Here is a 14,488-nt window from a genome sequence, read left to right as displayed (position 1 = left end):
CAAACATGGATATACAATTTATTTTAGATGCGTTTGCCTGTTGTAGTTATATAATTAATTACATAAATAAGTCTACCCGGGGCGTGTCGCAACTGCTTCGAGAAGCCATGACTGAAATTTGCCACGAAAATACTTCAGCTACACGAAAACTGCAGCATCTCGGGAGCAATTTTATTAATGCTACGGAAATATCAGTTCAAGAAGCAGCAAAAATTATCTTAGGACTACATATGTCTTAGGCGAGTGAAGGAAATATATTTATAAACACTTGCCATTTAGACAAAAGGTTTCGCATAGTGCGATCTAATAGAGACTTATAGCAGCTACCTGGGAATTCAACAGAAATTGTTGAGCAAATTTTACTTGATCTGTACGTGCAGAGGCGTGCTGATTTAGAATCGTTATGCCTTGCAGAATTTGTAGCTTGGTATAAATTTTCCAAGATAAACACACGATCAGACCCATCCATGAAGATTATGATGCAGCGATCGGCGTTGAACTGGATGATGAAAATCCCATGGCTGTCCAAAGCTACCAACAGCTAGATGGGACTGGAAGTGTCAAATGGCATGCCCTCATTCTTAGGGGGGTTCGATACAGCGTGAACTCTCCCCCGTCGGACTATTTTAGAGAGCACGTTATGCTCTTCTTCCCATGGAGAAGTGAAGATAATGAACTTATTTCTAATGACAATGAAATGGCATTCAGAAATAGTTATGTAATCATTAAGCGCAACAAAGAGCAGTATGATGTGTTTGACGACATGGAGCTAGAGAGAGTTATTAAAGATTTAGAAAATTTCAACAGGGAAGATAATGGGCGTCTTCCTCAAGAACCTGCCTCCCAATATTTAGTTGAAGAACTCAGGGCCTTGGCAGTACCAAACGTCGAAAAAAACGTAAATATACTCTAAGACGACAGTGCTATACTTCACCCAGAAGATGGCAAACTTCAGCTTATTGGACTTCCCCCGTTAGTATCTGATGACAACCATCCCTCACTTTCCAGGTCGCTTAACTTCAAGCAACGCCAGTACTACGCCCATGTAATGCATATAGCATATAATATAGCTGCAAGAAAACCTTTTTATAAATATGTTGGCGGAGGACCTGGAGTAGGCATAAGCAGACTGATTTCAACAGTATATCTGTCTATAACTTCGCGAGCTAAAAAGCTACCGGGAGCAACCGATTCTGCAAAGGTCTTACTTTGTGCACCTCCTGGAAAGGCAGCTTTTGGAATTGGAGGACTTACTCTTCATTCCGTTATTGCACTTCCAGTAAATCTAACATCAGGTCCCTTATGACACTTAAGCAATGACTCCTTAAACACAATGCATTGTAAATCTCGAATGGTCGGATCCAAAAACGCAAGGATATTTGGATCAAAGACTTCGAAAAAATTTTAGAAGCCAAGATAAAATTTTTGGGGGTTAGTCAATTATAGTGTTTGGAAATCTGAAAAGCTGGCTCAAATCGCCACAGAAGAGTTGATATCAAGTGCCATTGATACTGTAAAAACAGCTATCATGTCATTAAGAAACAAAGAAATTACTCTAAATGCCCAAAAAATAAAAACGTCCGAAACCCAGGGACTGCCAGATTTGCTACACCTTAAAATAACAGCAAAATATATGGTTACCGTCAATATAGACACAAATGATGGACTGGTAAACGGGACAACAGGCCAACTAATTCAAATTGACAACTGCATAGTTAACAACTCTACATTAGTGACAAAACTTTGGATTAAGTTTTCAAATCTTACAGTTGATGCCATGGCCAGGTCAAAAGAGCGGAGAAATTATCACACAGATTGGACTCCAATTCAAAAAACAGCTAGAGTTTTTCAATGTGGAAGGTGAGGACATTCTTCGGTTGATCGAAAGCAATTCCCTGTTGTTCCTGCTGAGGCTATAACCATTCATAAAAGCCAAGGAGCAACCTACAGCAAAGTCGCAGTGCACCTTAAAAGGGGCATTAAGCGAGCTTCGCTTTACGTAGGATACATCCTTTTTTCCTTTTAGGTGACTTTGTTCCTCCAACTAGATTTGGAGCTACAAATGTCCAAGGGGAGCTAGAAAGCTTAAGAGGAGAAAACGCCTTGACTACGAAATACGAATTGTTGATCAATGACGATCGTGCCAACGATCAAATTGTTTCTTCTGCCAACTTTTTATGTTATGTTGAAACCTGGACTCTTCCCCAGGAAGAGTACAATCTAAGGAATTTCAACATTATAAGGAGAATCGATAGTAACCAGTTAAATGGTATTGTGAAAAACGGAGTACTTAAATATGCCGAGCAAAGTATTTCCACAGATGTACAATTTCTTATTGAAACAAAGAAATTGCCAAGCCCCAGAGCAACCTATAAATTGATTGCATTTAAATATCTGGACACGTCATTCATAATTGTTTATAGGAGTCTCGGATTTTCTATTATAAGATTTCAAAATGAAATTAAAGCTGACGTCGAAAAGGAAGGTAGGTTACAGTGGTGAGGCCCGATACTAGGGCCTCCAATTAGAGCTAAGCTCCTTTTTGATCCATTCCCTCTGTTTGTTGTTGATGAAACCTAGGATTGCTCAAACTTTCAGCTTTCCTATACTTCTCAGTGACTCCATCTGGTAGGCACCAAAGTGGCGAAGTCTGATGTGGTTTAATGCTGGGCAGAAGCGGAGCAGATGTTCAGGTGTCTCTTGCTCTGTAGTTTGCTTACAGCTTCTGCAAATTGTATTGTATGGCAGTCCCATCTCCATTGCGTGCTAACCGATCGCCCTATGTCCTGTGGTGACTGCCGTGATCCTGCTAATATCCCGCTTGCTGCTGGATAGCAGTTCACTGGTTCGTTTTTTGTCGTACCTCGGCCAACATTCCCTTGACCTTATGTGATCGCTCTTACTTAGCCATTCTTTGTTAGTTATCTGCTTGAAGTGGTCATGGATCCTTGTCTGGATCGCGTTTAGGGAGATCGATAATTCGAAGTCTGTACTTAGCCCTGCCGAGCCTGCACGGGCTAGTTCGTCTGCCTTCTCATTTCCTGGAATCTCGTTGTGTCCCGGTACCCAAGTTACTTGTACCTAATTTTTACCTTACCTTATTGCATTCTTGCATTCTGCCACTAGCCGTGAGCTCGTTTTCACGGCAGCTAGGGATTTTATAGCCGCTTGGCTATCCGAGTAAATCTTTACTCTTTTGCCCCTGAGGTCCTGCCTTACGGAAAGCTCGACTGCTCGACTCAATTCCCCAATTTTCAGCGTAGATCCCAGCCCCTACGCCGCAGCTCATTTTTGAGCCATCGGTGTAGAGGGACACCTCGTTCTTTACTACTAGTTTGATTTTCTATCGGCATTATATTATCTTTGTGCAATGTTTTCTTTCCATGAGAGCTTTTTATCCAGAATTATTCCTAGATACTTTGCTCTCTCCGTTTTAGCTCCATGCCGTTTACACTGGGCATGTTGAAGGGTGGTATTTTCGTTCTACGTGTGAAGAGCATAAGTTCTGTCTTGGGTTGGTTGATACCTAGTCTGCAGGTTTTTGCCTGTCTATTTAAGCGACCCAGCGCACCCGTCATTATTCCGCTAATAACGTCAGGGTATGGTCTTGATACTAGCAGTACTACGTCGTCTGCGTACGCAACTGCTTTAACTCCACCCGTATTGAGATCTGTCAATATGGCGTTCATATTAGTGAGCCAGAGAAGGGGCGATAATACCCCGCCCTGAGGTGTGCCTCTCTTCACAATCCGCATGAGGTGAGTGCCACTCACTTCGGCTATGATCGTCCTGCTCTTAAGCATGACCCCGATCCACTCTCTGATGCCTCTCTCAATACCTAACAAGTTGAGGGAACCCAGGATAGAGTCGGGGTTCACGTTATTGAACGCGCCTTTGATGTCTAGGAAGGCGGCCATAATGTATTACTTGTGTTGTAATGTCTTCTAGACATGATGTACACCTACGTGTAGCGCTGTTTCCATTGACTTTCCTTTGCGGTACGCATGCAGCTCATCCGAGAGTTGATGTCCCTCTAGAGACTACCGGATGTTGACGTCCAGGAGTCTCTCTAGTGTCTCCAGGGCGAAGGAGGTGAGACTTACCGGTCTATAATCCTTTGCTAGGATATGCACCCTTCTGTCCGGTTTCGGTATAAAGATGACTTTTGCCTCCATCCACAGGAGTGGGATGAGCGTCAGTCTTATACAAGCTTCGAAAATGGCTTTTAGCCATTTGCAAATGCTATCCTTTGCTGATTGTAGCATTGCCGGTATTAAGCCGTCTGGGCCCGGGCTCTTGTACTTCAAAAGAATCTATTGCCCACTGAATTCGCTCAGTGGTAATGATGTCTTTCGTAGGCGTGTTTATTTGAGCGTTCTTTCCCTCCTCGGGTTCCGAGCTCACTCTAAGGTTTCCTGGGCCCCAGTGGCTCCTCAATTGCAGAGCCGTCTGCTTTGTTGATCAGGGTTGAACTTTGATGCCATTTGGCGAGAATCTTGCTTACTCTCACCGTGTCCTTTATGCCTTCTAGTGACTCGCAGTAGTTTTGCCAGGACTCTTTCTTGGCCTTGTATACTGCCCTTTTGTAAGTTTTTTGTGCTTCTTTGTATGGCTCCCATACCCGGGATATATAGCTGTTGTTAAAGGACTTTCTCGCGGTCTTTCTGAGCTCGCTTAGTTCCTTTGTCCACCACAGTGGATATTGGTTCTTCGAGAATGATAGCTTACATATCTCTTTGAAGGCGTTGTTCAGGATATTCGTGAGGTCCTTCATCTCCTTGTCGAGTGCCATTGCAGTGGATAATGCCTTAATCCTCCTGCCGTTTACTTTGGATTGAACAATTTCGCTGAATTTGTCCCAATCCGTCGTACGGGGGTTTCTTCTTGGCACCTGTTTCTTAACTGGTCTGAGAAGGAGTGCTCTGTCGAAACCCTCCAGTTCTTGACCCTGTAAATATTCTGTTATATTTGTAAGGTGAGATCTTCCCAACAAAACCCAACAAAACTTTCCGTGCACGGAAAGATGAAGGTCGGCGTATTACCCTTATTACATATCGTAACATTTCTAAAAATAATATTGTCAAAGAGTGACTCCCCTCTTTCGTTTGTCTCTGAACTCCCCCAGAGCGTGTGCCTCGCACTCGCATCACACCCGAACACCAGGGTCGTCTTCATTATTTCGGCCCATTGCAGCGGCTTTACTACCGGCTCATGCGGGGCCGGCTCGTCATGGGCCATGTATGCCGATGCTATGGTTACTCCGCTCCCATCCGCCGCCTCAAATCTGGCCACTGCTAGATCAGGTGTGCTGAGATTGGGACAGAGAAAAGCATTAAATTGATTCTTAATTACTATGCAAGCTCTCGACCTACCATTCGAGTTTGTTCACAGTAGTGTGTATCCTTGGATCCTTAGTCCAGCGACTTGCCCATCTCCTGGTCCAAACCGATGTCGATATCCCTCTCCCTTAGAAGGATCGTAAGATTAGCTGAAGCGTGCGAGAAGCGCTTCAGATTAATCTGCACGATTTTCGACTTCGATGTTGGTGGGGGTGGCGTCAGGAGATTTGTTGTCGATGTCTATGTCGTCCAACAGTTTGTCATCGACCTCCTCCAATATCTCGTCCGCCTCGGCCATGAAGACCTTTATCTTGGCCTTCCTGATGCCGTACCGGACCTTGTGTTCATTTGCCTCCAGCTGAGGTAGGCAGCGCAGATTTATTAGCAGGAGAAAAGGTTGGCCTACCTTCATCTCCTGCTCCGCTCTGAGGATGGTCCGGTCCTCTGTATGGATGTCTGGGTTCTGGGCCCTTAGACAGGCAATCACCCTGGCGTGGTCGGTTTGCCCCTTTGGTAACCAGATGCGAGCTCTGGGTCTCCTTGGGATCTCCCTGGCGTGGACTAGCCTAATCTTAAGGCCATCCCATGTGTCGCTGATCGTCAGTTCTATGTATGATGCGTAATAAAGCTGAAGCACTTATTCGAGCTCCACGACGCCCCCGGCTTATCATTTTAACCACTACGGATTATCATACTTTTTGACTGCGTCCCGGGAGCTATTTTCCGTTACAGGATCTTTGGCGGTAGGATCGGCCCCCTCCGAACAATCAGAATTACGGATTCTCTCTATTTCTTACATGCTCTTGCTTAGCCTAGCTTACACAACTGTTGGCGAAGGCGAGGCGAATTTACGAGGAGCACGAGAGAGTTTTATTATGCTCCCGCCTTTGCACTAAACTAGCATACACTAGGCATTAAGTTTTTGCTACTTGACTAACATAGCTAAGTCCAGCCAACAGATGCAAAAATGCCAATTTTAGGTTCGAACTTAAAAAAAAAGTAAAAAAGAAGCTCCCAACTCTTTCACCTTTACCATCCAACCGGCTACCTCAGCATCCAAAATATGGTCCAACATGAGACGTTTCTGAGGACTTAAACCAGTTAAGCAAATATATGCGATCATAAACCCACAAAACAGTGAGACAACATTAGCAACGAAACTGCTAACATTTACACGATACTTCCCAGAGTTCTCCGGCGACTGCAACTTTTCAGAGAATTCCGAAACCACAAATTCAGAAGCAACTTACAAAACTATACCCAAACTTTCGAAAAATAAACAACATATTTGAACTTAACTCAGCCCTACAAACATTAAACGGATCTGCCCCAGACTTATCAGAATATCATATGAAATGATTTAAAATAGCTCCACTAAAACAAAAAACTGAATAACAAAACTTTTCAATGAAATATTTAATAATCACATATAACGAACTTACAAAACAAGTCTAATAATTCCAGTCCTCAAGCCGAACACAGACAACACTAAAACCACTTCCTACCGAACCATTTCACTCAATTGTTCTATAGCAAAAACACCAGGCAAAATTTTAGCCAACAACCTCTGGTGGTTCGATATACAAAATAACTTCCTACCGAACCATTTCACTCAATTGTTCTATAGCAAAAACACCAGGCAAAATTTTAGCCAACAACCTCTGGTGGTTCGATATACAAAATAACTTCTGAACGAACTTCTGTTTCAAGTCGACATTCTAATTCTTCCTCAAAACGGAATCGATCCCTGTTTCAATAGTTTTGACCGGACTTTGACACATATATATTTATATTATTTTCAATTTAAATAATAAGTTTCTTTGTTGTTGTTCGAAAAGTGTATTACACTTTTTTTCTGATGAAAACCCAAAAAAAAAATTATTTAAATTGGAAATCAAGTCACGCAGTATCAATATTAACAGTGGGTGCCAATGACGTCGAAAAGTGTATACCCGACGAATATAGGTTAGCGCCTTACTTGGCGTTCCGCTAATTAAATGACCAAAAAACAGGGTACCAGATGAAAACAGGGTAGCGCAACACTTGGCGGTCCGCTAATATAAGTGCCAAACAAAAGGAGCCCAACAACAACAACAACGTTGGGAACGGTGTACAAGCGAAAGCGAACACAAAAAAATTTACCGCTGTAGTTGCTTGTATAAAAGGCTTGTATGTATTGGGACGCAAGCTTATATTAACTCCCCACCTACCCAGTCAGCTTTTTAGCCAGATTCCGCATGATTTTAAAACGGGGTAATTCATTATGCCGACATCGCTGCTTCAACCTTTTTACAAGCTGATTTCTTCCCATTTGTTACATTTAAATTGTTAATTGTAGAAATTTTTTTCTACCATATTCACAAACATTTTTAGAATATTATACGACCAACTGGGGATTTAACCTGCGTCTTAATGTCTACCATTCCGGCCGCTTACACAGCGCGCCACGTAGACAACTTTAATTGCGTCAGCGATATACACATACACTTGCCAGAAAAAGTCTGCGTATACACTTAACGCGAAACTTTGATGTTAAATAAAAATAGTTGTATGTTCATTTTTAAAATTAAAGACTCATCTTTTTTTAAAACTATAACCAGGAAATTGCTCCTGATGTGAGGGAACGGATCGTCACATTACGCCGTGAGGGGAAAACTCTGCGGGAATTCGGAGAACTTGTTTTCAAAACGCATTCAACGAATCCTACATAATTTTGCTGAAACCGGTACAGGCACTTAATACCACCTGAATTCACAAAAAAAATGATTAATTCAATGCCAAAACTCCTGAATGAGACAATAGAATGTAATGCCTTAACAATAAATGGCTTACTTTTAATTAATTGAAGTTTGTACACAGACTTAAACAACAATTTAAATTGCGTCGGTGATATACATGTATGTATGTGCATAGCGCGTCTGAGAGGGACAAAAACTTGCAACCCCTTTAGGACATTTATTTTTTTTGCTCGTTTGATATTTGTCTTTGTCTTCGAGAGGCGATCGAGGCGCGTGGCTCAAGGGTTAGAACATCCGCCTTCCAAACAGGCTAGCGAGAGTTTAAATCCCGCGCGAGGCAAACATATTCTTTTAAAACCTTTCGTTTCAGTTAAAGATCGACCAACAAAATTAAAACAAATCAATAACTGTGGTTAAATAATTATACTTCATAAAATGTATACAAACTCTTGAAAATATAATACTAAGCTTATATTAATAGGATTTTATTCCCTAGAAGAAGAAGAGCAAAACGAATTATAATTGCTGAGTTTTTTTTTAATTATCAGCACACTTTGTTAAAAAAAAAAAAAAAAAAAAAAAAATAAACCGAAAGGGAAATACCTTCCTGAGCATCAGCACACAAATCTACATTCAATGGTGCAGCGTTTGATTCAAGTACATGAATGCCGCGTTTGCCGCTTTGCTGAACTGGGGACCATAAGGCCATCCCTGCTCGACAAAGTTTTCTATCCAGAATCGTTCACCGCATGAAGCAAAGTCCGACTGGGTAGTTTTCTATCCTGAATCGCTCACCTCATGAAAGTGAGTTTTAATGAGAGAGAAGGGAAAGGGGCGACAGTGTTTGCAGTATTACAATCAAATAAATAAATGTGGCGTCCAAGAGCAGTTCAATTTTTAGATGTGTATGTATGTGTTTATTTTAAAAAAATTTATATAGTTTGAATAAATTAATCATGCAAATCTAGCTCGACTATATGGATATGTACATATGTATGTATATGCCAAGAATTGAAAGCTGGGTCAATATTTCTGCACAAGACAATAAACAATTCATTTTACTCCTACTCCAGCTTTCAATTTTTTTTGCACAAATACTTCTGATTCTTTTGCGGTATACATATACAATGCAGACCGTTGGAGATTCCTCGCAATTAAGAGCAGGAACCCAGGGTATTTCGCGACCGACACGATTATTTTTATTAATAGTTCAATACAAATAAAAAATGCCTCGCGGGCAACAATCAATTTCTCAACAAGCACTAAAAAAAACTTTTCAAGTTGCACTTTTATATTAATGTATGTATGTGTTACTGTCACTGTTTAATTTGCTGCCAGTTTTAAATTAAATATCTTGTCCACCCGGGGGAACCATGCATTTTAAAAGTAGTTTATTAAAAAAAATATTAACAAAACCGATGACTTGGTGGCAAGAAATAATTTGTAATTTGGCAAGGCGAAAACGAAATAAAATAATACGTATGCTCGAATTCAATTAACATTTGCAATTATATTAGAAAATATTTGGCAGGTCATTAACATAAATAATCAACATTAACGGTCTTAATACAAAATCCTGTGGTACACCATGAGCGGTGACTTCGGTTCCTCACACATTTTTCCCTGACCTTCTGTAAGAGAAATATGAAAAAAAAAAAAATTATTTTGCAGTTTAGTTATCAAAATGCCATGATTTACTGTATCAAATGCCTTTCTTAAAACTAAACTGATTTTTTTCTTTAATAGCTTAACCGATAAAATGTTAATATATTTTGTTATTAATGATTGTGTTAATTTTAAAAAGAAACCGCACGGAAGAGTAAAAAAAATCAAAACACCCTAATATTTTTAAATCTTTAATATTAATAGTAAACATGCCTTAAGAAAAAAGAAAACACTTGCAGATATATACATATATACATACATATGTACAAGTGGTTTATATATTACATTTTACATTAAATTATATATATTTATATATATATTATATATAAATATAAATATATATTATAATATAATATATAAATATATTATATAAAAAATAAAATATTTATATATATAAAGATAGATAGATGATAGTTCCTTCTGCCTGCATTAGGCGTTTTCCGATTTGAGTTAGAGAGTAACACTTCTATTCACTGTACACGTTTCTCCTAATCGCAGTGCAGTTATTGCTTTTTTCAGCATTGATTGGTGCCACAAATTTGTCTTGCTTATGCAGTTCTAGCCGATTACATTTTTATTGTTAGTATTAGTAAAGTGTTGACATTTACATTGGTTGATGAAGCCTCCACACATAAAGCACAAATCGAGTTGCTTAGAGGCTTGGTGTTAATCGATCGCATCGTACGCTGTCTATATCGTTTGTGTTCTATATACATCGGTAGATATTTTAGTTTTGCTACTGGAATAAAGTGGTCAACTCCTAATTGAATTGAGGGAGTATTGAAGAGTTTTTACGTATTATAATGGTAAGTAAAGTTTTGAAAATTTGTTGAAAATACGGTTTAGGGTTTGAATAAAATATTTTCTACCGATTTTGTATATACATATATTCCAAACCTTTACAACTAAATTTCATGTATAATAAAGGAATAGGAATAAATAAAAATAAGGTTATGTAACCAAATTGGTCAATACGTAAACAGAAAAAAGTCAAAACACTTTAAACAAATGCGAATTTAAAACAATATTGCTAAATCTTCTATATTTTATATAATATTATAAAATATATAAACAAAAAAAAAAAAAAAAAATCGAACGTTTACTTTTCAATGAAATATTATTTTTTTTATGTACCATAACAAACATTTAAATGGAAGTAGAATTAATTTTCATACAATTAATAATTTTAATGTTTTAAAAACAATAAACTAATAATAGTAAATAAGTATTTTAGCGATTTTCTAATTCTTTAGAAATTGGAATTGATAGCTGGTTTTTTAGTAATGTTTGTTAACCAAAATGATTACAAATTCTGGAGAAACAATCTGCCTGTAAAAGTTTTACGGCTAACAAGAAACTATTTATGGTAGGCTTAAACTATTTATCTTTCTTTTTCTTAACATTCTGTTTATCGCATTTCTTTTTTTAAATCTTATAATCGTATATACTGGCAAACAACGAAGTAATCATTACATTTACTTGTACATTTTACGTTACCAGTTTCAAATTTACAGTTTCTTATGTTTCTCTAAATTACCGATAGTTCCTACATAGCTATATAATATAGTCCTTCAATTTGCATAACATTAAATAAAAAAAATTATAATAATAATGAAAAACGAAGAAGGTATATATTCCTTGAATTTTCTAATAATTTTATTAGATAAAAGAAAATATTGATGTCAGAAAACATTTAAATTAGGTACGGTACGGGGCAAAAAATATGTTTCGTGATTAAGCTTCACTTTGATGACTATATATATTTTAATCTAATTATGGAAAATTGTTCTAACAAAAATAAAATCAGCCTCTACACCTGTAGCAGACATCCATTTTTATACCCTTGCAGGGCATTATAATTTCAGTCAGAAGTTTGCAACGCAGTGAAGGAGGCTCCTCCGACCATATAAAGTATATATATTCTTGATCAGGATCAACAGCCGAGTCGACCTAGCCATGTCCGTCTGTCCGTCTGTCCGTTTCTACGCAAACTACTCTCTCAGCTTTGAAGATATCTAAATTAAACTTTCTAGTTAGTCTTCTATATACTCTCACTCGTATACGTATCGGAAGGGGCCGGATCGGACAACTATATCACATAGCTACCATAGGAATCATCGGAAAATTTTTACAAAAAAATTATAACAATTTCAGGTTTCAACAGAATTTAATCAAATTTGAGATATAGCCATTTTATATTATTCTACAATTTTATGTAAAGTTATATGAAAATAGGACTACTGTATCATACAGCTGCAATAGGAACGATCAAGAAATTAATACAATTAAAAAAATTAACTTCTTCAGTTTTCAACAGGTTTTCATGAAATTTGAGATATAGCCATTTTATATTAGTCTTAAAAATTGTGGCTAGGAATTTCGGTTGCCCACAAGGGCTCCTTGACCTGTGTTTATCATGTTATAGATGCACACGGTCTATAGGCTCAAATAAGGATGCTTAAAAAAAAAAATACGGGCGATCGGCATCAGTAAAACTAATCAAGAGAACAGAGAAGGCTTCATATTGTTTGCTTGCATGTGTACTGAGTGGGTTAGAATTAAAGTTTTTAATTTGGGAAGACTATTTATGTTAGAGATTCCATAGGATGTAGTATTTCTATTTGGGACGTTAAAATTAAGATAACCCAAAAAGGCAGCGCTTTCCACCTAACCCTGGATGAGGTTATAAATAAAAGTAATCTCGAGCATATGATTGGTTAAGGAATGTAAGTTAATAAGAAGGAATTTTTAAGAATACGACGGTAATCTTTGGTCTGCATGCTAGTTTAAGCTGCGTAGAGCAAAAGTAAAAGGTTCTTTTGGACCGCAAGATAGGACGAACTAAAGAAGTATTGAGAGATTTTGTAACTAGGGGTCATTGCATTCTTTCGACTACCGTTTAATAAATTCTGACTTGCTGAGTCAGCTCAATTTCCACGTACCAAGTAGAAATACTAGATCCTATATGCATACCCTTAGTGTTGCACAACTTTAGTACCTACGTTGAACTGCATTAATCTTTTAGAGTCTTATGTACAAATTATAATGATTTGTACACATTAATCTCTAACGTAGAAAGTCTTCTTAAATTAATTAATTCTCGCATTCTTTTCTATATCTCCTATATTTCCCATCCAGAAGACAATGGGTAACAGAGTCATTTGCTTTACTAATGAATCCATGTTGACACGGAGAAGAGTTTTGGGATGACCGAAAAAGATTCCTCATTTAACGAAGTTTTCTGGCCGAGGTAGATCTCAGTCGTGGCCAAGGACCTGTAAAAGAAAAGATGGGAGTGACAGTAGGAAGTCGTATAGATGGGATATAAAATTGACGGACTCGTCGCTTTTTGCCCTTGGATGGCAGAGGAAGCCTTGGTCTTCAATTGAGACGCCCGCGGAGATGAGGATTGGGACGTCCAAATAGTTTGGAATTCTTGGAATCGAATGCTGCAGAGCAGTGCTCGTCAACTGTCGAACGGGAAAACGGTCACACTAATGCGCGATCTGGGTCGCCAAAAAAGGATGAAGTACGAACAAATTTAATGGAATCCGGCCATAAAGCCTGTTACTCGGATCAGGGAAGCCGGTTGAACCTTTATGTATACAGCGAAGAAAAATTAACCCGAAATAGTGGACACTGTCTAGTGAAGCCTTGTTTATTAGGGTTTCGAAAAAAAATTCTCGGGGTATTAAAATGCCAATGCAAGACAATCCGGCGACGAAAAAGTAGTAAAGAGGCCGCGGGACACATAAAAAGCATTGGAAATACTAAGACGAAAAAAGAAAACGTCGGCTGACGATCGCACTAGGCGCGTGCTGCAGCGGAACTCTGTTCTCGACCGTCCGGCGCAGATCGATTGCAGCACAAGTGGCACCCCAAAGAGGAAAAATATAAAAAAAAAGGAGAACAGAAAAATATTCCCGAGTGCCTCGGCGCCGGCCCGCTGGACCGGTTGTGCGAGTCAGGATGCGTCGATTTTGGATGCGGCACGATTCGTGTGGCTGCAACCGACGATAAAAAAACCCGACAAAAAAATTTGCTAAGTGGAAACTCACAAAAAATAAAGTAATTGTTGATAGAGAAAATTATCAATGTTAATATTTAATTATCTCAGCGGCGGAAAGTGGAATTCAGAACCTCGTTTTTTTGGCGCGGAGAAAAAGGTCGCTGGGTTATGCCGACGGCAAGCATTGCCTATGTGAGGGACCCAAAGAACTCAACGGCAACAACAACAAACACGGTCTCTTCGGTGGCGAAGTGGAAAAAAGAATAAAGAACAAAGGAAGTCGCACCCGTGTTGGTTGGAGTTCCGATTTTTTTTGTACTGGTAATTGGCTAACCAATTTTTACTGTCGGAAATTATCAGCCGCAAATTTATAATTCTTTCAAGCCGTAAGGGTGGAAATAAAAACCTTGCTTTTTCTTCATGGTGAAAAAGCTTACTGGGTTATGCCGACGGCAAGCAGTGTATATGTAAGGGACACAAAGAATTAAACTTGTGTATGGATACGGCGCAAAACCGAGAAAAAACAACGCGGCAGCGGCGGACTGTTCGGCGAACAAGGTGAGCTGCCGAAACAAGTGCACACCGGCTGTCCGATATTAATGATGCCCTTTTTCCATACTGTTCACTGTTGACGGGGAACTTTTGTATTCACTGAACTAAGTATCAGCAAGAGGATAGCACATGTTTGTATGTGTATGGCTGCACATAGGGCTCGACCTTGGCAAGTTGATGGGCAA

At 39.0% G+C, this 14,488-nt stretch overlaps 1 protein-coding gene across 1 annotated transcript in view; it reads left to right on the top strand.

Annotated features, from left to right (window-relative positions):
* The first annotated feature begins 10,137 nt into the window (after positions 1-10,137).
* LOC110185372 (Troponin C TpnC4) overlaps positions 10,138-14,488 on the top strand; it is a 104,531-nt gene continuing 100,180 nt past the window's right edge. The window contains exon 1 of the mRNA XM_086832984.1: positions 10,138-10,548. Within this exon, the coding sequence (XP_086689110.1) occupies positions 10,546-10,548 (3 nt within the window). The 5' untranslated portion in view covers positions 10,138-10,545. The remainder of the gene's footprint in view (positions 10,549-14,488) is intronic.

Source organism: Drosophila serrata, unplaced genomic scaffold (assembly GCF_035046125.1).
Source record: "Drosophila serrata isolate PLE 108 unplaced genomic scaffold, ASM3504612v1 contig_261, whole genome shotgun sequence".
Taxonomy (NCBI): domain Eukaryota; kingdom Metazoa; phylum Arthropoda; class Insecta; order Diptera; family Drosophilidae; genus Drosophila; species Drosophila serrata.
This window is presented reverse-complemented; position numbering and strand designations above follow the sequence as displayed.